Genomic DNA, 22,044 nt, shown 5'->3' on the forward strand with positions numbered 1-22,044 from the left:
AGGGTTCTTATTAATTTAGCCTATAAAACAAGATGGAATTTGAATCTTAGACCGGGTCGGGTCGGGTCGGGGTTTGGTTCATGTACTCATACCGAACCCAGAGCCCATGGTGCGTCTTCCCAAATTCTAAATCCAAAATTCCACTTCCACGCATTGTCGAAGTGAAAGTGTGATTAAGCAAAGCCGCTCAAGAATGGTGAATTTTTTGCTTAAGATCAAAGCGGAGCTCGAGAACCTCACGAATCTTCAGCCCCAAGATGGTTGCGATGATCCCAACTTCCCTTACCTTTTCAAAGTATCCCCTTAATAATCATCCAATGTAGTTTTTTTTTTTTTTTTTTTTTTAATCTTTCATTTGATTTCCATTTCTCTGCCGTGGTTTTTCTTGAATCGTTTACTGAATTTGTAAGTCATTCACTTGAACTTGTGGAATTCCCTGTGTACAACCTCCGTAGCTGGAATTTTATTTGTTAGCATGTTCCTCTTCATCATCCTTCTTTTGGTTTGATATAATATGGTCGTTTCTTCAGTTTTTTCCCTAAAATCTTAAATCTGTGTATCGGAACCGATTCGAAGACATCAAGTATTGTATATTTATGGTTCTTGAGTTTGTTCTTTTTCTCTCTGCTGCTACTGATTGGTTATTATATCATCTTATTTGTGTGATGTGTTCGATTTGAAGGTCAAATGCGGGAGATGCGGAGAGTTGAGCCAGAAAGAAACTTGTGTGACCTTGAATGAAACTATTCCTCTCCAAGCGGGTAAAGGGACTACTAATCTCGTTCAAAAGGTAGTTCTCTTCCAAAGATAGTAATATTTAGAAAGTATGTAAACCAGTTTTTGATATAAAGATGATCGTTCCTTGGTTGATCAGAAAATGGAGGGAAAGAGAAGGAAATTTCTGGCTTCCTAATAACCATTGAATTTAGATTCAAAATCAGTATGCCTCTAATCACTATCAGATGCAGATTCCAAATATGTTTTGTAATTCCACTTTCATATATCCAATGATGTAAACTAGCCATGTTGTAGTGATCTATTCATGTAATTTGAACAATGTTAGTAATACGATCCAGGCCTTCCTGATTACAATACTACATGATTTGTTCTTAACTTTTTAACGCTCAAGATCACAAATTCTGAGTTAGCTTATACTGCTTCCGTTCCTTATTGTTTTTTTTTTTTTTTTTTTTTGAAATCAAATAAATGTCATTTTCCTCTACTGTTGTGGGTTTGAAGTAACTTATTACCGTGTCTTTGGAAACTTGGGTCAATAATCAAAATGACATGAAGGTATCAGTTTTCAAGTAATATGGAAATTGAAAGTGTTAATATGTTTCCCAGTATCATTTGATGATGAAATTATAACATTTTTCAGCCTTTCCTGTTTTGTGCGAATATCAGTTCGGAAATTATGGACTTGTGGCGATATCATTGTGATATTCAGTTTACTTTCCACTTCTTTCATGGGGATGCTGAAATTATACAAAGAGAGAGATGTATATTTTTCTTTTTTAATGGAACGGCTTGAAAATTGAACTTATCAGTCATCAGGGATGACTGCCTTGTGTTAAACTATGGTTTATTTCGAATATTAGGCTCAATCGTTTCCATTTGCACTTAAATAATTACCTCCAAACTCAACTGCAATATTCATGCACGTTTTCTTATAGTGCAAGTTCTGTGGGAGGGATGGAACTATTACAATGATTCCGGGGCGAGGTCAACCATTGACTCAGGAAACAAGTGAATCAGGGAAGTCATCTCCCTTGATGTTATTTGACTGCAGAGGTTACGAGCCTGTGGGCTTCATATTTGGACCTGGATGGAAAGCAGAATCTGTAAGTTCTCCAATTTACCAACCTTCCAACTCATGTAATAAACAAGATGTATTTGACATGGTCTACCTGTTTCCTCTGGTAAAGGATATAGTTTTCTGAACTCCATGAACATGCATGCAGATTCACCGCGTTTTAGAGTTGGCATATGAGAGTAGAATATCCTTCCTCTTTCATACTTTTTCCTTCTGTCCTTTTTTTTTTATTAGGGGATTTTGCTTCTCTTTTCTCTTCTTTTTGTTCGAGTTTTCTGTTCTTAATATTGCTCATTATAGATGTCTTTCTTTTAGCTTTGTGTTCCTGATATAGCTCATTATAGATGTCTGTGACTGTATCCTTGATTTGATAAAATAATTTGTTTTTACTGATGAGTGTCGAACGAAGGGTGTACTTTGTTTGATGACTTCAGAGAAGGAAGGGTGTACTTTGTTTGATGACTTCAGAGAAGGAAGGGTGTACTTTGTTTGATGACTTCAGAGAAGGAGGCTGTTTGAGGGCTTCATAGGCCTCAGGAGAGGCTCTATAGTGTACTTTGTTCGAGAGTAAAATTGTTGAGGATTGTTGGGAGGGAGTCTAACTGGCTAATTTTGGGAATGATCATGGATTTATAAGGAATACGTCTCCATTGGCATGAGGTCTTTTGGAAAAACAAAAAACAAAGCCATGAGAGCTTATGCTCAAACTAGACAATATCATACCATTGTGGAGATTCGTGATTCCTAATGTCCAATGAGTGTCATTCTTGATTGAGATTACATCGAGCATTAATATTTCTGAAATAGAGGCGTGAAAATTTAGCACAATGAGATTGAAAACAACGAAGAACATGACTTGATACACTAACCCTTTTATTATAATCATGCTGTCTAACATTTTTTCCCCCAACTCACTAACTATGAACAATGATATTGTCCATATTCTTGCGGCTTTATTATGCATAAAAGTTTGAAAGCAGCTGCCTTCTTTTGCACAGATAGAAGGGACTAAGTTCGAGGACATTGACTTGTCTGGAGGTGAGTATGCAGAGTACGATGAGAAGGGAGAATGCCCTGTGATGATTTCCAATCTAGAGGCCACATTTGAGTCGGTAAAGTAGGAGGTAATCCTCACCTTAGATCTCTGGATGTAAAAAATTGAGCATTTTGATGCTGCTATTGATATCACCCGCTCTTACTTTGATGCATCACTTCACAAAAATAAGTACGAAGTTTGAGGAGTTTGAATGAATGAATGAATGAATGAATGATATCATTATGCAAGATTGTTCATCATGTTTTAAACACAAATCTATGGTATGATCCAAGTGATGGATATTTTCATAACACTATATGTTTTTAGTTATTATTTAGTTCTTTTTAATTAAATTATTGTCGGCCAAATACAATATACAAGTGGGACTTGCACTATGAGCAAGTTGTGCGAAAAAACCGCTGATTTTTGTCGGTTTCGCAACAATTTGGGCGAAATGGGGTTCTATCGGGACATCAGGGATTTTTTAGTTCCATGACCAAAATTTATAATTGATCGATTATTCTTGTTCTTATATTATTCTCTCGAGATTAATTATCCTACATATTTAAACACAATAAATGTTTTTAATCAATCATATATGATTTTATCAATTATTTTTTAAAAATAAAAAAGATTTACTTTTATCTCACTCAATATCTGTTTTTGCTACTCCATTCAATATTGTTTTCTATTATTAATTTTGTGTCAAACTTGATTTTACTTAAATTAGTGAGTTGATCGAGTTTTTTTTTTTTTTTTTTTTTTTTTTTTTTTTTTTTTTTTTGAAATTAGTTAGTGAATTAACAAAAATTGAATATAGGGTATAAATTGCATTTTTTTTTTCTATTTTATAATTATTTAGTCTTTTTCATTTTGTGCTTATTTTTATTTAGTTTTATTGTAACAAAACATTTCAATTCTATAACTAAATTTTAAAATTATAAATTTTGAAACTTAATCCATTTCTTTTAAAACATAACAAAATTAAAAAATAAAATACTAATAAGTTAAATAAGGTTTATTTTTTTAATGGATTTTTAATTTTAAAGTGTTTATAAAATATTTTTTAAATAATAAACAAAATTTAAGAGCATTTTAATATTTAGACGAAAAATAATCACCATATTTTAGAAAAAAACACACACAGCGAGAATCACCAGCCAATCACCCTCATCTGTCATCTCTTAACAACACAGCCCTGTCTCTGTATCACGGGCCCCACACTCCTAACTGCCTTCCACCATTGCTGCACCCTGTGGTCCCCACCCACATTAATTTCGCCCTTTTTTTCTTTATTTCGCTGTTTCAGTCAGTGGCTTTCCGCATCTTTCTTACTCCTTTCCTTTTTATTTAGCGTTGTTTTTCACGCTCTAATCTAGACCGTCCGATTCCACCACAGCTGTTCAATGCTCGTTCGTGTGAGCCACGCGTCATTGTAGCCTCTGGATCGAGGCTAAGAATGTCCCACTTTACAACGGACCAACGAACGTTATACAGGAAACGACGCCGTTTTCAATGTGAAAAAAGGAAAATTTAAATCCTTATCTTACCAATAAACTTTTTGAAAATATTTATTTTATTTTAATTTTTTAATATAGTTCAACAATTATGATTAATATTATTCACATATAATAATATAATAGTTTTGTTAATTTAAAATTTAAAATTTAAAAAAGTGTTAAAAAGCACTTAAAATATTTAAATTAATTGAATTATTAGTTTGTTATCAAAATTGACTATTTTAATTTTTATCTATTTTTAAAAAAATTTAAATTTGTATTTTTTTTAAATTTTATTTATTTTTCCATTTCTTTTTCGGAATAAATTTGTTTGTATTCGGTACTATAAAAAGGCTTTGCGGAAATTCATTTCTCATTTCCAACCAAAGAGGCCTTCTCTCGGTCTCTCATCTTTCAATCCATCTCTTCCTCTCGCCGGAGCCTCAACAAACAAATATCTGAAACAATGGCCACCGTCTCCAAAGCTTATCTTATGGCTCTCATTGCCGTCATCATCGCCGTCGCTTCCGTCGCAGCTCAGGAGGCTCCGGCGCCCAGCCCTGCCTCCCCTGCTTCCTCGATTGCTCCGTCGTTCGTCTCCGCTTGCATCGCCTTCTTCGTCGCTCTCGTCCTTGGATCTACTCTCAGGATCTGAGGTACTGGCGTCTCACGATCTGGTTATTGGTTTTGCCATGATTCGATATATTTGTGCTCTGCTTTCCTTTTTTCTTTTTCGAAGTAACCTTGGGGATTTGTTTTAGGCGTTTTCGTTGGATTTTAATTCCTACGCGTCTGGTACAGAGGACCTCTTTTGTTACACATTCTTATATACAGAATGCAGGTTGTGATGGTTTGATGATGATTTGTGCTGTATTTTGTTGTTATGATTAGTAAATAATTTGTTTCGTTCTTTCGTATCTCTTCTTCTTGCCGCACCTCTTTTGTAATCCATGAAAACTCACTTATTATCGTTCGAATTTCAAATTGCAAAAATAACCTCAAGATTATTCGAGATCTTCCGTTTTAACACCTTTAAGCTTAACCAAAACAACCTGCAACTTGAACATGGAACTCCAAGTTATGTTAGCGTTTGGATCTCACCTGTAGTGGTTTATTTTTTATATTTTATTTTTATATTCCACATTGGAGCGTGGCATCAGAAACTCAGATGAAAAAACCGTAGGAAAACATTCAATATCGAATTTGGCAAATATTCAATTATGCAATTCAAAGATTTGAAGGCATTTATTTATGATTTTCGCCGCAACATAACCTAAACGAATATAATGGAATATATGATGAATTTGTAAGAACACTGAAAATTCTTCTAAAGCAACCTTCGTGATTTTAAAGTCAAACTTACATTCATTTTGAGTTCCTCTTTTATTTTTCATTTTTTAAAATCCATCTTGTTCTTGATTTCTACTTTGATGGACAAAAAATAAAAATAAATAAATAAATAAATAAAACACTACGAACTTTGTGTAGAAATCAAGAACAAGTTACATGGGTTGAAAGAACATGGAATTTATTCATTTATTAGGAACTTGAAATGAGATAGGCTTTTAGTGTGCTACATAAATTTTTTGTTAGACCTATCAAATATTACTTAAATTTAGTGTAGTTGACAAAAAAAAAAAAAAAAAAAAAAAAAAAAAAAAAATAATGTTATATAAATAATTTGATCTATAGTTAGCTTTTTTTGTTGAAGAATTTATTCACTATTATCATTTATTTCTTAGCGAAGCACATTTAATTTGAGAATGTAAAATCAACTTGAATATAATTTAATTTATTAAATACGTAAGGTATTATTTTTTCAACTAAATTATTATAAATTCAAAGCATCACCTTAATTTTTTTAATAAATTATAAAATTGAATTGAATTTTTATAATTTTCAGTATAACTATTACTAGAGACTAATACGAAAAAATAAAAATTAAATTCAAACTTTATTACTAAATTTGTAATTTATCATCACTTTTTTTTTTTTTTTAAATTGTCATATTACAAGAAAGTAAATATATAAATATTAGAAAAAAAGTACAGAAAAAGGAACGGTGTCCGTCAAATTGCCAAAAATAAAATAATAAAAAAGCTGCCTAAATGCATCCAGCTGTCCACTCCTAAAATGCTTTTTAAACTTTAAAAATAATAAATTCCTAATATTTTAAAACTAACTATTTTTATTGTAAATAAAGTTAAATAGTAAAAAAAAAAAACATTTAAAAATTACAATAGTAAAAGTTGGTATTCATAAACTATGCCTTTCCCACTCCGAATCTGACTCCATTTTCACTATTGCTTTAAGCCCTCTTCGTCGCTGCATACAAATAAATAAATAAATAAATAATTATCGAGCCAAATAAAAAAAAAAAAAAAATTATCTGAAGATGAAAGTCCCAAATTCAGTTAATTTATGAATGATTATGGATTTATAAACAAAGAATACTCTCTCCATTGATAAAGTGGACAATATCATACAATTGTAGAGAGTTGTGTTCGTCTAACATAGTACCAGAGTCATGCCCTAAATTTAGTCATGCCAATAAATTGGTAAATCTTCAAATGTCGAACAAAGGACTCCAAACGAGAAAGGAGTCGAGCCTCTTCAAAGGCATAGTAAAAAATGACTAAGACAAAGAGTCGAGCCTCAATTAAGGTGTGACATACTTTGTTCGAGGGTAGGTGTTGGATGATGAAAGTCCCACATCAGCTAACATAGGGAATAATCATGAGTTTATAAACAAAGAATACTCTCTCCATTACTATAAGGCTTTTTGGAAAGCCCAAAACAAATCCAAGCCCAAAATAAATTCATGAGAGCTTTCAAAGTAGACAACATCGTACCATTTACTGTCAAACCATAATAATATATATATATATATTTATTTATTTATTTTATTTCATATTATTCTTTTTATTTTTTTTTTTTAAGTAAAGAAATAATTACCTTTTTAGACATCTTCTTTTCCCTGACTTCGTATCTGTCCAGCGTTAGATCACACAGCCACGTCCCTGGGCTCACCAGCTGCCTCCATTTTTTTATACAAATATATATCAACTCATTAAATAATGCCCTCCAACTTCATATTTATTACACAACTGCCCTTCCCTTAGTACTACTTTAAAGCTCCAATCAAAGCTCTCCACGTGTCACACCCATTCCATTGCCACTCAAAATTATAATTAATTTCAATTATTTACTTATTACCGTCAATAATAATAAATAATAATAATATTAAAATTAAAAGGAAAGTAAGAACCTGGGGCGGGTTAGGTATGTGCTTACATTGATGGTGCGTTGAATAATTTTGGGGCGTTTTTTAGGTCTGAGAGGCGGCTTACACCCTTTGATCGCCATGAAATCTTCTTCCTTCTCTTTGTTCGTTAAGGCTATTACGAACTCCGGCAGCCACACTCCCCCTTCTCCGCCGCCGGACGATGACCCTTCTTTCTCTCTTTCTGATTCACTTCCCCGGCTTTTATGGTGGTTGCCGTGATTACACGCCGCTCTCTTCTCCGGCGGGCTTATTGATCTGCCGCCGCCGTTGGTATTCCCTCTCATCGCATCCGGAATATCGGAGTTTCTGAATCCAATTTTTTAAAAATATATATAAATATAAAAGAAATCTCATTAAAAAAAAAAAAAAAAGAAAGGGTGAAATTACGGAATTGACCTTGGGGGATTGAATTGGATAGGACTTTTAAGTGAGTGATGCAGCTTCTAGGCCTTGGCTCCTTTTGAAGGAGAGAACTGTCTTTTCTAATGGCAACTCTCCCGGGACCTCTCAGCCATTGGATCTCGAATTTTCTAGGCTATGCGTCCATTGGATGATAGCCAGATCTGCCATCGGTGATCCGACGGCTGTTGTTGATTGTTCTATATCTAGAAGGACACGTGGATGAACGGAGGCGTGTCCTAATCAATGAGGCTAAATTACATCATTTTTAAAAAGGTTTCACAAATGACAATTTTAATTTAACAACACAAAATATGATAATTATTATTATTATTATTTAAACAAAAAGTTAAAAAGTTCAATAAATTAATGAATGAGAAATCGGTTGTTGTTCGGGATTCAAATATCCATTTACAAATCATATGGTTGTTCATTATAATCTTGTCTTGATCGGTTCTAATGACACGTCTTTTCACTCAAATTATAGGTTTGTGAACTAGTATGCTTATAACGGGGACGAGCGAAACATCCCTTGCCCTAACCTAGGCTTTCTTACACAGCGTAATAAGTATTGTTTGATCCAAGGATTCCTTACGAAAGAAAAGGTCGATGCCATGGGTTCCTCAACTATAGAACCGAAGTGGGACGATATGATCGGATCAAACTTAGTAGAGATTGAGAAGGAATTAGGAAATAGAAGAGTGACGAGGGATTGGATCTAAAAGCTTTAATTGAGTAAGTAGATGTTGTTATTAGAGGAGATAGTGGAAGTTGAGGTACTCCCAAATTTCAAAGTATAGATTACAATACCCTATACAACAGTAAGAGTAATCCAATATAATATTTAGATACCTATTGATCGTGGATGGAACTTAATGGTGCTTTTAGGTATGATTCTGTGTGAGTATTTTCTTTTTAATTTGACAAGTTCAACACGAGAATGAATCAGAAAGTTGAAGCCAAACTCAATTCATGACTTGGCTGTTGGGAGGAAGAGATCAGTGTAAATTTCAAATGCCCTTGTTGACAATCAACAAGAGACCGAAAGGGAGTTTGTGGGTTATATTACAGTTCAATGATGAAGCTCTTTGGATCCAAGGATACGCTAATGGAACAGCACTCATTATCATAACTGTTGAATGATGAAAGTCCCACATCAGCTAATTTAGGGAATGATTTGGGTTTATAAGTGAGGAATACTTATCTCTATTAGTTTGAGGCCTTTTGCCTTTTGGGGAAACTCAAAGCAAAGCCACGAGAGCTTATGCTCAAAGAGGCCTTTTGGGGAAACTCAAAGCAAAGCCACAAGAGCTTATGCTAAAGAGGCAAAGCCATGAGAGCTTATGCTCAGCATAAATGACAATATCATACGACTGTGGAGAGTCATGTTTGGAAACTCAAAGCAAAGCCACAAGAGCTTATGCTAAAGAGGCAAAGCCATGAGAGCTTATGCTCAGCATAAATGACAATATCATACGACTGTGGAGAGTCATGTTTATCTAACATAGTATTAGAGTCATGCAAAATAGAATCAGTATTAGAGTCATGCCCTAAATGTCGAACAAAGGACTCCAAAAGAAAAGGAGCCGGCACTAAGACTCTAAAAGAAAAAGGAATCGAGCCTCGATTAAGGGAAAACGTACTTTGTTGGAGGGGAGCTATTGGATGATGAAAGTCCCACCTCGGCTAATTTAGGAAATGATCATGGGTTTAAGTGAGGAATACTCTCTCCATTGATTGGAGGCATTTTGGGGAAGCCCAAAGCAAAACCATGAGAATCATGTGGACAATATCATACTATTGTGGAGAGTCATGTTCATCCAACAACTAGATTGCGAGAAAAAAGACTCCTTCAATTCATAGGTACGAAAGAACGTACCACTTATATTGAGTTCATAACAGAAATTATTGAAGTCAAACAAAGCAACGAGTATTCACAACCAATATAAGAAAACTCAAAGAGTCGCACACATATTCCCGACCAGTGGCCGAGATAAGGCCAACCTCGAGTTGAAATCTTCATTTCTTATAAACAGATGCAATACAGCAATAACCCTTCTTATATGCCTTTGTTTCTTCTTTTTCTTACATGATGCCCTGTGGTTGTATTTACAAATTAACCATTCTGGATCCATTTTGAATACATTTTATATAAACAATGGTGACAGAAGCGTACTTCCAAATCAGATAAGTGGGGCTTGGTTTCATCATCATCAAGCAGTGAAGCCCTTGTGCAGAGAACTCCATGGACCCGAGGGGACGCTTACGCAAGCTTGCGCCGAAGCCTCCGCCATCTGCTCCTTGCTGATCCCAGCATTGCAGAAGTTTGCGAAGGACCTCATGTGTTTCATTCCGTATTGGGAGAGGGATCCACAGCGTGCCTCAAAGCTCCTGACCTGTATGCATATCACATCACTTCAGAATGACACAACTTACAATGAATAAAAACACAAGTAAGGATCATTGATGCGTAATCTCTTCGTTACGAGCCATCAAGAAAGAAAGAGGAAATAAGCGAATCCGTTTATATCGACTTTGTACCATATCCTTAAGACAGTCCCAGTCGTTGACAAGGGGTTGTCCAGTGGGTCGGATGGCATTGAGCACCTCAGGACCTTTTTCAATTCCAAATAGCACCTTTCCAATGAGCTTCACACTGTTGTCGATATGAACTCTGTGGGACATTGCCTCCACAAACTTCTTCTGAGCTTCAACTTTCTTGGTGGTGCCTTCAGGAGCTTTGCGAAACTAAAATCAATAACAGGCATGGCGGAGGGATTGTTAGATGGTGTCGAAACAAAGATTGCGAGTAAGGAAAAGCCTAATATTAACCAGTAAAGTACAACAATGGTTATATTAGAAATGTGACAAAGTGGTGTAGCAATTAAATTTCCATTGAAGTCTCCAGATTTGAACTTGTAACAGATAGCAAATAGCAAACACCATCTGAACTGTGCACTTATCACAATTTAAACTTAAGGAAATAAGAATTTGGCAATCCTCAGAATATCTCGTTTTTTACAGTCTACCAAATAGTGTTCAAATATTATCAATTCTAAAATGGAAAAAGAAGAAACTAACCCTTTCCCAAAAGTGGACAAGATCAGCGTCACGCTGATTGGTAACTTTTGCTGTTGGCCTCAAAGAGTTCTCCTCGACAAAAGTATTGTTCTCATTAGCAGGATCAGTACCCAGATATGAGGACAAAGCGTCCTTGCCGAGCGTTAGATCACCATATTGCATGACATGAGAACCATAAGCATAATTGGCATTTAGCGTCTTTTTCTTCACCTGAAGAAACCAGCAGTTATTTCAGGTTCTTTCTAATGCCGAGCATAAATGGAAAATTTTGTGTTTTGATCAACATACAATGAAAGTATCCTTTAGCCTTAAGTGTATAATTTTTGCATTTTCTAAGGATGAAATGTTCAAGAAGCAAAATTTTCATTTTTAAGAACCGTCAGAATTAAATTTAAACTCATAGGAGTTTAACTTCTCCTAAAACAGTAATCCATGGGTTCTTACCAGTTCATATTGTTGGCGTAAAGTTTCCGTCTTCAAATTGTGATTATCACTGTTTACAGACCAAAGTAAAAACCATGAGGTTCTGGATAAATTAATATTTCAATTCATAACTGAATCATGTAGAAAATAAATTAATCATCAAAGTAACCATAATCTCATAGTCCCAGCTTTTGGATCTAAGAATTTAACGATATTCATTCTTCAGCTAGGCTGAATGAATGCTAGAGGCCAAAAGTATGATGGGTGCAGTACTCGACCGATGAGTACAGAGAAGTGAGAACAAATGCCCAAAACTGAAGTTGCACGACAAAAAGAATATTACCTATCGATATTGATATCATTTTTTTAGTCTAAAGTTAAAAGAATTGAGAACAGAGTATACTACAACAACAGAGGCAAGTTTATTATTTATCTTTTACCTGTCTTCCATCCAAGCAACACTGTACAAGTCACCCAAGCAAGTATCATACTCTGGTGGAGGACTAGGATAATCCCCTGGACAGTAAGTACCCCAACTGCTCTCATAAGCATTTGATGCGGTGGTTGTATAAATATTCAAACCTTTGGGAAGAAGGCCTTCAAAGATACTTCCCGATTCACAAGCTTCAAGATAGAATACCTACAATATTAAGTATAGTCCCATTACATAATGACATTCTAAGAATAGCTGCAGTCTCAAGCGATGAACAGTTCAATAATTTACCAGACTTTTGTAGGATCCAGAAGCATGCTTCTTCTTTAAAACGTCATTAAGATCATCAGCATACATATAGGGATAAGTAGGCATCCCTGGGAAAAATGTTTCACAGAGATGAGAAATTTCTATCCATTATCAAGTAATAAAACTAGTTATTTTGAAGATGAGGAATTTATCATGAATAATGACCTTTTATCATTGCTTTTACAATAATAATGACAAAGTGAATTAATTACAACAAATATAAAAAATCCGAGCACAAATTTCATTTTTTACGTTGCAAAGGATCAAAGGCCTTTTTTTTTTTTTTTTTTCTTTCTCCGTGTGTGTGATATGCAAAAAAGAAACAGCACTTCCTAGATGAAGTGAGATGTGCTATCACCTCAAATCAAAGCATGCAAAAGCTTGAATGTAGGCTCCCTGCCTCTATAATGAAATATAGAGAAGTAAACCAATCATTCTATTGCTTACAGACAAATCAAGCATATCAAACAACAAATGTATCCAAAAAAAATGATTGCCGGATAAACATGATAGGTCATTACATGGTATGCGAGCTACATAGAAGTAAGCTACTCACCAAGAACACCAGGGCCACCATGATCACTGTAGTATATGAAAATATGATCATTAGGACCACTGTCAACAACCTTCCCACTACCCCCCGTAAGAGCAGTTCTGTTTCCAAGAATGACAGCAAAAAAGTTGTTCACGTTAACATCCTCACCAGTGTAATCCTGCAGTGAACAAAATCTTAGGTACATAAGAAGCTCTAATCAAATGAATCAGGTGTAAATTTGGAATCTATAAAGCAATAAGAAAACCTTTGGGACTCCATGATAAACATCAGAACCCTGTGGATGATTGATGATGACCCCAGGTCTTGGGTTCTCTGGATTGAAGGCAATGTCATCGTACATGAAAACAATGATGTTTTCATCTTTTAGCCCATTTTTCCGCAATAGTTGATAAGCATGGCAAATATCAGCCTGGTGGAAAATGTGTTAATCATTGTCTGAATCTTTCCAAGTAATCAAACCATCAACAACATTCACCAAATAAAACAAGGTTGAATGCAAAATAGCAGCAAAATTCTATTATCCCGTTTATACTGATCTTCAATGAAAAAACTGCGAGCTTACTACCAGCAGGGGTACACGGATGTAATCCTTTTCCCCCGTTCCTTCTTTCTTTCTTTCTTTCTGGCTTAGAGCATCTAGACTTCATTGGCCCGCGCCCAAAATATACTAAGTTTCTGTTTAACAAATTTATATTAAATCTAAATTATATCGCTCCTCTTTCTTTTCATTAGTAAGTTCAGTTACTGGTAGCGTTTATAGGTCATCTTATCCACCAGAAGAGTCGCAAATTCCTTAAAAGAAAATTTTCTGTTTGGACTTAAACGCTCAGTAACTGGTTCAACATAACAATTCAAAAGAAGGAAAGTTCATTTGAAAACAGCAATAGGCTCGATTAAGTGGTTATCCTGACACCAACATCCAAAATATATATCGCTCACAACTGATAGGAAACGTCAAATGGCAGGGTATTGAAAAAACCATGTTCTTTGAGAATTTCAGCTCTAATTTAACGATTAACACAGAAAGAAACATTGATTAAAAATGGACTTCTGAATACAAAAATCTACGTATCTATATAAGGAAAAGAAAGCCAAAAACAGGAAAAACGAAACAGATAAGAACTGCTACAATAATATTCGAAAAACCAAAAATTCATCAATCCAAAATGTCAACGACGAAAAACAAACACGAAAAGAATATAGACCTAAGTTTAGAGGGGAAATTATTCGATCTCATGCTAAGAAACATCAAAGAAAAAACTGATTACAAGCTTCGAGCTTAAAAATCAAAGAAGTTATTAAAAAAAACAAAAATCAGACAAGGATCGGCAACAGAGATAGCACAGTGGACATTTGGGGGAAAAAAGTATGAAATAGGAAGAAGAAAACGCCAATCAACAACAAATGTCAACATCTAAACAAACACAAAACGCAACACAAATTTGTACTCAAAAAGAAAGAAAAACAATCCAAATTAATGAAGCTTATCAATGTAACAAAAATAACCTGATGCCGGTAGTTCCAGTATCCATTCGAACCGGCGATCAAAACGGCCCATCTCGTTCCCACGGAGTCCTCATCGCTAGCATCGGAGGCTCCTCCGCGAAAAAAATTCAAGGCCTCGGACGGCAACCTCAGAAAATCTCCAGGAAGATCCCGGCCACCGGAAGCCAAGCCGATTACGGCGAGGGAAAAGAAAAGGAGCAAAGCTCCGGTGGAGATGTTAGCCATGATTTGCGGAAAACTTGGGCTATACGCTTGGTATGAATGATGATCACAAAAATTTCTTTATAAACAAATATATAAAGAAATGAACGTAATGACGTAGCGAAATATGAGGGGTATAAATGTAAATTCGGTAGTGCCTTATGGCGAAATGACTTAACTGCCCCTGATGAGCTCACGTAATGTCGAATAATAACCGCACACGTGTATAGATAATCCCGGAGGTCATTTTCGGAAGGTTTCAAGTTGACAGGGTGGGCCCCACCTTCGGTATGGACGAATAGGCAAAGATTCCTTCGAGGATTATGGAATCCAATTATCTGTCTATGATCCTTTGAATCTTCAAAGATATTTATATTATAAAAAAAAAAAAAATTTATTGTTAAAATTAAAATTAAATTAAATTAATAAAAATATCATCCAAATTTTATTTTATATATATATATATTTTGTATTAAAATAAATATTTATCATCAACACCATTTATTAATAAAATAAATATTTAAGATCAGTATGAAATTCCGAACCTTAAACCTTAAAGGGCTCTTGATTCAAGCGTTTATTTATGAATATATAGGAATAAAATATCTGATAATCAAATAATGGTTTGATCAGTAATTTTATTATATTATTTAATTTTAGATAATTAATTTTATAATAAATTTTAATTAGTTTTATTAAATAAATTATTTTAATAAAATTATATATTTTAATTGTAAATATTTAGCAAAACTTATATTTCAAAAATTAAATGGGGGTATATTATGGAATTTATACTTATAAATCTTATTCAATTATAATAATGTATTAATAAAAAATAAAAATAATTCAAAAAGTAATTATGTATAAAATAATTATTATAGTAAAGTATTAATTATAATTTATTATTAATAATTACAAATTTAAATCAATTAATTATACTTCAACATAAAATACACCTAATAAGTTAAAAGAGATATAAAAGAAAAATAATTATTAAAATATTTGATAAGGACGACTCATCTCTCTACCGTTTCACTCGTATTTGTTTAAAAAAAAAAAGTTAATAGGTCGTTTTCTTTTTCCTGTTCTTTTATCACTTAGCTTAGGAGCCGTGCAAGATGAATGTCTCATGCATGGTTTATTTTATTTTTTTATTTAATGTGAGATTCCGCATTGGTTGAAGAGGAGAACAAATCATTTGTGAAAATTTCTCCCTACTAGATGCGTTTTAAAACCGTGAGGCTGATAACCATACGTAATGGGTCAAAATTGACAATATCTACTAACAATGAAATTGAGCTCGTCTTTTTTAAATACGAAAAGTTTGAGATATTTGTGGAGGGTACGAAGATGACATAAGAAATAAGATTGATTGATAAAGGATTTTGGATAGACATTATAGGGTGATTGGGGCATTAAATGTCAAAAGAGTATATTGATTGCACGCAACCTAACCCATTCATTGAGGATTGATACTCATTGGTTGTGCCCTAAGCTCTTTCGTCCTTTACTAAATAAATTATGATATAACTTGTCCACGCACAATCATACGTGTAGTAATGGTATTCAAGAAATTCGATGACCCAAAATATATAATTCGTACAATTAATTTGGTTATGAACTTATTTGGAGATTGAGTTGAAATAAATGAAAAGATTTCTAGATTGGGTTGGTTTCATGAATCTTCTTAATAAAGCAAAAGCATTCAAGAGCACTAGAAGAGAAATCTCCTTGGGGTTCTCTAGAGTAGTAATGGTGACTTCAAACTTCTCTAGAACAGTGTGACTAGCAGCTTCATAGACCTCAGTTACCCCTTCTTGCCTCATAGACCTCTGCTCCTGGTAAAGCAAAAGCATTCAAGAGCTCAAATCAAAAGGAGCTCTAGAAGAGAAATCTCTAACAGGTCAAGTCTTTTGGTGTTCTCTAGAGTAGTAATGGTGGCTTCAAACTTCTCTGGAACAGTGTGACTAGCAGCTTTTCAACGACAACAGAACCAAGCAATCTCACCATGCACATGGGACTCTTTTGGTTTTCTCTAGAGTAGTAATGGTGGCTTCAAACTTCTCTGGAACAGTGTGACTAGCAGCTTTTCAACGACAACAGAACCAAGCAATCTCACCATGCACATGGGACTCTTTTGGTTTTCTCTAGAGTAGTAATGGTGGCTTCAAACTTCTCTGGAACAGTGTGACTAGCAGCTTTTCAACGACAACAGAACCAAGCAATCTCACCATGCACATGGGACTCTTTTGGTTTTGAGTAGTAATGGTGGCTTCAAACTTCTCTGGAACAGTGTGACTAGCAGCTTTTCAACGACAACAGAACCAAGCAATCTCACCATGCACATGGACCCATCAGTGTTGACATGTACTTTACGACTTAAGACATTTATATTCATCATGATGTTAAGTGGGATCGTGGGATCATTTGCCTAACTGGTGGGTCCATGTGCATGTGCATGTGCATGGGTCGTGGAAAATACTACACATCTAAACTTGAACTGGGTTGTTTTTAAAATGATAAATTACATCAAATCGTATGTGTTTGTATTTCTGACCCAATCGTGAGTTTTTTAAAATATTTATTATGAACATTTAAATCTATGACATCGTTTACCGATGCATTTTAAATGACGTTTTTATACATCAAAGTTATGACATGCATGTAATAGCAACACTAACAACTATCTTAAAATTTTCACGTAAAACATGAATATAAAATACATAAATTTGAGCATAATCCTTTTATTAATTAATTATAAATATATGCAAATGTGAATCCAAAAATCTTGGAAAAGACATCTAATTTGTGTTTGAATCAAAGTTTATAGAAATATAAAATATTAGAAACATGAATATAAAAATAATTAACACATTTTAATCCCCAAATCTCAGAATCTCTCCTTTCTAGTAACCCACCAATCACATCTTCTGTACTGTTCTAACAATTAGCGATTCAAAACCGCCTAAGGATTAAATAAGGTTTTATTTTTCATGTGATTTTGTGGGCCGCCAGCTTTGCCAGCACTCCCACCGCCATGGAGTTGGTGTAAGTCACCGGCTCCGTCATGGGTGACACCGTACGCTTGTCTAAGAACTTGTCGTTGCGGTCGGGGCCGCCCAGAATTGCGCCCGTCAGCTCGTTGGGGTTCGGCGTGTCCTTGTTCAGCCAGTTCACGAAACTCATTGGGCAGTTCACTTCTGCGTTGGCTGGCATCACTGGCACCGACGCGCCGCGGTGGTGCGCCTGCGTTGGTGGGTTGTTCCCAAACCCTACCATAAACGATCTTCCTAGTGGGTTGTCCCCCAACAAGTAATCCATCTGCAAATTAAAATTTTTTTAAAATGAATTAAATAAAATTAGTAAAGTCACCAGAACTTATGCTCGTGTAGTCATAATGGAGTAGTTCATGTATCAAATAAAGAAGTTGGGAGTCTCGAATGTATTTTTATGAATCTCGAAGATGTAGTCTTCCCTCTCGGGCTTCCTCTAAAGGTTTTTAAAATACCCGAGGAAACCTGTTCTATTTGGGTTTTCCCCCTCTCGGGCTTCCTCTAGAGGTTTTTAAAATACCCGACGAAACCTGTTCTATTTGGGTTTTCCCCCCTCTTGGGCTTCCTATAAAGGTTTTTAAAATACCCGAGGAAACCTATTTGGGTTTTCCTCCCTCTCGGGCCTCCTCTAAAGGTTTTTAAAATATCCGAGGAAACCTATTATATTTGGGTTTCCTCCCTCTCGGGGGCCTCCTCTAAAGGTTTTTAAAATATCCGAGAAAACCTTTGCACGCCTCCATTACCTTTTGAAAAGCCTACACCCCATAGAAACTGGGGAGACTGTCCCTTGGTCAATAAGTCCTACTGGTTCAGGTAGGAGATACTATCATTACCGCTTGGACAATTAGACATCCAACCCGTAATCGCAACAACCCAATTGCAAGAGTGGAGCTCTACCAACTAAGCTATATCCCCCCGAGCCAAGTGGGGCCTGCATGAAGGAGCTTGCAAGTAATGGGGAAGATGGGCTGTCAAGAACGTAAAGGAGGTAGGATGGGCAGTTGGTCAGATCTAGTATGGATCGTACATGGACGGTAGTTGAAGTCGGCGGCTCTCTTAGGGTTCCCTCATCGTTAGAATTCTAGCTCTTCCAGGGTGGTATCGTTCAGGATGGATTGGTGCGGTTCCTCTACGCCTAGGACACCAAAATACCGAATCATGAACGAAAGAATGTTTCGTTCGTTCTCCTCCCCAACCAATATGGGAACTCACAATTTTGTTCGAGGAAGATAAGTATATCCATTAGTGTCACGAGAACTTATATTAAAAGTGGACAATATCATATCATATCACTATAAAGATTCGCATACCTGTTTCTTAGCAAAGGTCATGAGATGGGCCGGGTCAAACTGCTGGTCACTACATTTAACGTTTTGTTTATAGGCTGCAAGGATATCGCTATAAGCACTAAACACGAACGCCGTTCCCGTAACATATTGCGTATTCGCTCCATCTCTCATGTGAACCATTCCACCTATCAAAATCATTTCATTCAATTAACTCAACAATATCATACCATATCATATCATATGAACACAAATTCCCGACATAAATACAAGACCTGGAGACACGTAAATTTGGTGGTACGGGCTGGTCGGAAGATTAGAACAAATATAGCTATCTGCCTGATTTTTGAACGTCTCTAAACCCTTCTCTCCTTCAAAATATAACTAAATAATATGCATTTTAGTATCATTTTAATATCAATTTATGAAAATATATTAAAAACATTATTAAAACCTTCGAAAGAAGAACTTGAGCTCCAACATATTTGAGATCCCAGCTGAATTCAGCTACACTAGCACTAATCGACTCTTCTTGAACATACTTCAAATAAACCGACTTCCTCGTTGCGACGTATAGCCATGTTGCAGCCCACAACAACTCGTCCTGTAATAATGCATAAATTATTCGATGAACTCGACACAATAAAACTCTAATCAAGAGATAGCGAGAATTACATTGTAGCCCGAGTACGAGCAATAGAAAGGGCACTCGCCATCGTAAGTTCCCTTGTGAGCTTTTGCGAATTTATAAAGCTGCAAATAAAAACAAAACGGACGAGTTATATTTGAAATGAAATGACTTTTTAAGTGGTTAAAAGTTTATACCGTTTTAGCTTTGTTGAGAAGAAGACGAGCATATGTTTGATTGGAGCTTCGGAAGACGATGGAAGACGAAGCCATGGCGGCCGAGGTTTCGGCAGCAATTTCTGTACCTGGGGTCTCGGAATTAATTTGCAATACGGTCCTTGGAGTCTTCATATTTTCAGGTCTAACCCAACACTCGTGATCCTTAACTGGGTCTCCGACCTTCACCAATTTATATGATTATGTAAATGATTATAAATAGAGAATTTTCACGCGAAGAGGATGATATTGAGGATTGAATTACCTCGACATATAAACGATCGCGATGAGAAGAGGCCTTGAGGAAATAATCGGTGCCCCATCTGATGGCGGCTTTAAGATTTTCCATTTCGCCGGCGGCTTCCAGCTCCGTTGGGTAAGTCAAAGCTCCCCATGATAGAGTTGTTACCGTGAAAGCCATCGGAAGTCCGTACTTCACGTTGTCTCCGGCGTCGTAATACCCTCCTACTAGGTCTACCTGCAACCACCAAAAGTAAACCAATTGAATTGCTTTCTATCCTATATGACTCAAAAACCCAACCAATCTAGATTATCCAACCTAAACCAGCAACCAGCTTGAGTTGAGTTTTTTTTTTTCTCCAGTTTGGGTTGAGATGAACTTTTGGAAAACTAAAACTCGAGTTGGTTTGCGGGTTATAGTTTTTTTTTTTTCTCCAGTTTGAGTTGAGATGAACTTTTGGAAAACTAAAACTCGAGTTGGTTTGCGGGTTATAGTTTTTTTTTTTTCTCCAGTTTGGGTTGAGATGAACTTTTGGAAAACTAAAACTCGAGTTGGTTTGCGGGTTATAGTTTTTTTTTTTCTCCAGTTTGGGTTGAGATGAACTTTTGGAAAACTAAAACTCGAGTTGGTTTGCGGGTTATAGTTTTTGTCGGGTCAACTTGACCACCCAAAATTAAGGTTACGATTGTAAGCATGAAGGTTGTAAGCATGAAGATGTAATAATTGGGTATCAAACAACAATTGGGTATCAAAACATTTTGGCGGTAGTATCATAGGTGGTATCAGAGCATTGAAGGTTGTGACATTACGACACAACAACTACAACTCAACCCTACTTTTAAGATTATTAGGAAAATTAAGATATTAGACGTTTGTAATGACCCAACATGAAAATAGAGAGTTGGGTTGGGTTATGAGTTATGAACTCTATTTTGAGTCGTTAACCTAACCATCCCAGGTGGCTCGAGTCACAACCCTATTTGGGTTGCTCGAGTCACAACCCTATTTGGGTTGCTCGAGTCACAACCCTATTTGGGTTGCTCGAGTCACAACCCTATTTGGGTTGCTCGAGTCACAACCCTATTTGGGTTGCTCGAGTCACAACCCTATTTGGGTTGCTCGAGTCACAACCCTATTTGGGTTGCTCGAGTCACAACCCTATTTGGGTTGCTCGAGTCACAACCCTATTTGGGTTGCTCGAGTCACAACCCTATTTGGGTTGCTCGAGTCACAACCCTATTTGGGTTGCTCGAGTCACAACCCTATTTGGGTGGCTCGAGTCACAACCCTATTTGGGTGGCTCGAGTCACAACCCTATTTGGGTGGCTCGAGTCACAACCCTAACCATTCTGATTTTTTGTGTAGACCCTTATTGTTAAGGTCGCTAATAAATGATTAGGAAAGAGAATAAGAAAAGAAAAAAAAGGTGAAGAAAGGAATCGAACATTGGCAAGTTTTCCATCGTCGAGGGCAGAGTCGCCTCTCCAAGCGGGGCGGTGATTGGGCGGGAGCTTGCCGGAGCGTTGAGCCTCAAGAAAAATAAGAGATTTGGTGAGGGCATCTTTGTAATTGAACTCGGCGGCATGAACAGCCCCGGGAAAGAATGGTTGAAAGAAAAGAAGGGAACCCACAAGAATGGCCATGGCAGAAAGATTGTGGATGATGGTCCCCATGGCCAAACCAAAAGGGCACTCTCAACTAAATCAAAGAGAGAGGTGTGGGGATGATGGAATGAACAACGCAGGAGGTGAATAAAAGGAGGAACAAATTATGGCTATCATTTGTATTAATGGCGCCAAATCGTTGGGTCGTTAAGTTCGTTGGAAAACAACGCTCAACATGGGATTCTGTTACTTTTTAGCTTATTTTTGGAGAAAACTATGTGGGGATGGGAACAAACTTTGGTCGCCCAAACTTTTTTTTTTTTTTTTTTTTTAATAACAAAATTTCTCATTTGGGATGAAAGAGAATGATATTTGCTAATATACTCTTATGGAGTGACGGAGCATTAGCTGTGGGACCATGAAACATGTTAAGCCTATCTCGTAATCTAGTCTACTGGATTTATAATCTATAGTT

At 35.9% G+C, this 22,044-nt stretch overlaps 3 protein-coding genes and 1 long non-coding RNA gene across 4 annotated transcripts; 1 reads left to right on the forward strand and 3 right to left on the reverse strand.

The window, feature by feature from the left end:
• Positions 1-119: 119 nt before the first annotated feature.
• LOC111797981 (uncharacterized) lies at positions 120-3,097 on the forward strand. The gene is made up of 4 exons (XM_023680903.2): positions 120-295; positions 683-790; positions 1,674-1,841; positions 2,812-3,097. Exons 1-4 carry the CDS (start codon positions 194-196, stop codon positions 2,932-2,934), a joined length of 501 nt encoding a protein of 166 aa, XP_023536671.1. The 5' UTR covers positions 120-193; the 3' UTR covers positions 2,935-3,097.
• A 3,516-nt stretch (positions 3,098-6,613) lies between these two features.
• LOC111798796 (uncharacterized) lies at positions 6,614-7,783 on the reverse strand. Its single transcript, XR_015421621.1, has 3 exons — positions 7,643-7,783; positions 7,304-7,385; positions 6,614-6,673 (listed from the first exon to the last, which is right to left on the reverse strand). It is a non-coding gene; the product is annotated as an uncharacterized LOC111798796 (long non-coding RNA).
• Positions 7,784-9,977: 2,194 nt separating this feature from the next.
• GAMMA-VPE (gamma vacuolar processing enzyme) lies at positions 9,978-14,616 on the reverse strand. Its single transcript, XM_023681058.2, has 9 exons — positions 14,342-14,616; positions 13,080-13,244; positions 12,836-12,992; positions 12,262-12,347; positions 11,978-12,177; positions 11,559-11,607; positions 11,115-11,324; positions 10,575-10,781; positions 9,978-10,429 (listed from the first exon to the last, which is right to left on the reverse strand). The coding sequence occupies exons 1-9, from the start codon at positions 14,564-14,566 to the stop codon at positions 10,247-10,249; spliced, it is 1,482 nt and encodes a 493-aa protein (XP_023536826.1). The 5' UTR covers positions 14,567-14,616; the 3' UTR covers positions 9,978-10,246.
• Positions 14,617-17,316: 2,700 nt separating this feature from the next.
• LOC111798797 (endoglucanase 16-like) lies at positions 17,317-21,692 on the reverse strand. The gene is made up of 8 exons (XM_023682132.2): positions 21,411-21,692; positions 19,990-20,202; positions 19,707-19,907; positions 19,557-19,634; positions 19,336-19,485; positions 19,157-19,265; positions 18,906-19,069; positions 17,317-17,863 (listed from the first exon to the last, which is right to left on the reverse strand). Exons 1-8 carry the CDS (start codon positions 21,636-21,638, stop codon positions 17,534-17,536), a joined length of 1,473 nt encoding a protein of 490 aa, XP_023537900.2. The 5' UTR covers positions 21,639-21,692; the 3' UTR covers positions 17,317-17,533.
• Between the last annotated feature and the right edge of the window lie 352 nt (positions 21,693-22,044).

Source organism: Cucurbita pepo, chromosome 7 (genome assembly GCF_057944985.1).
Source record: "Cucurbita pepo subsp. pepo isolate OVF chromosome 7, ASM5794498v1, whole genome shotgun sequence".
NCBI lineage: Eukaryota > Viridiplantae > Streptophyta > Magnoliopsida > Cucurbitales > Cucurbitaceae > Cucurbita > Cucurbita pepo.

Bases quoted from the DNA above. Each gene is read 5' to 3' on its own strand.
- LOC111797981 (XM_023680903.2), top strand. From the start codon at position 194: ATGGTGAATTTTTTGCTTAAGATCAAAGCGGAGCTCGAGAACCTCACG. The intron at 296-682 runs GTATCCCCTTAA...TTCGATTTGAAG, and splicing joins ACTTCCCTTACCTTTTCAAA to GTCAAATGCGGGAGATGCGG. The intron at 791-1,673 runs GTAGTTCTCTTC...GTTTTCTTATAG, and splicing joins CTACTAATCTCGTTCAAAAG to TGCAAGTTCTGTGGGAGGGA.
- LOC111798797 (XM_023682132.2), bottom strand. From the start codon at position 21,638: ATGGGGACCATCATCCACAATCTTTCTGCCATGGCCATTCTTGTGGGT. The intron at 20,203-21,410 runs GTTCGATTCCTT...TGGTGGTTGCAG, and splicing joins ACGATGGAAAACTTGCCAAT to GTAGACCTAGTAGGAGGGTA. The intron at 19,266-19,335 runs GTTTTAATAATG...CATATTATTTAG, and splicing joins CTCAAGTTCTTCTTTCGAAG to TTATATTTTGAAGGAGAGAA.
- GAMMA-VPE (XM_023681058.2), bottom strand. From the start codon at position 14,566: ATGGCTAACATCTCCACCGGAGCTTTGCTCCTTTTCTTTTCCCTCGCC. The intron at 12,993-13,079 runs GTTTTCTTATTG...TGTTCACTGCAG, and splicing joins TTTATCATGGAGTCCCAAAG to GATTACACTGGTGAGGATGT. The intron at 12,348-12,835 runs GTGAGTAGCTTA...CATTTTTCCCAG, and splicing joins TGGTGGCCCTGGTGTTCTTG to GGATGCCTACTTATCCCTAT.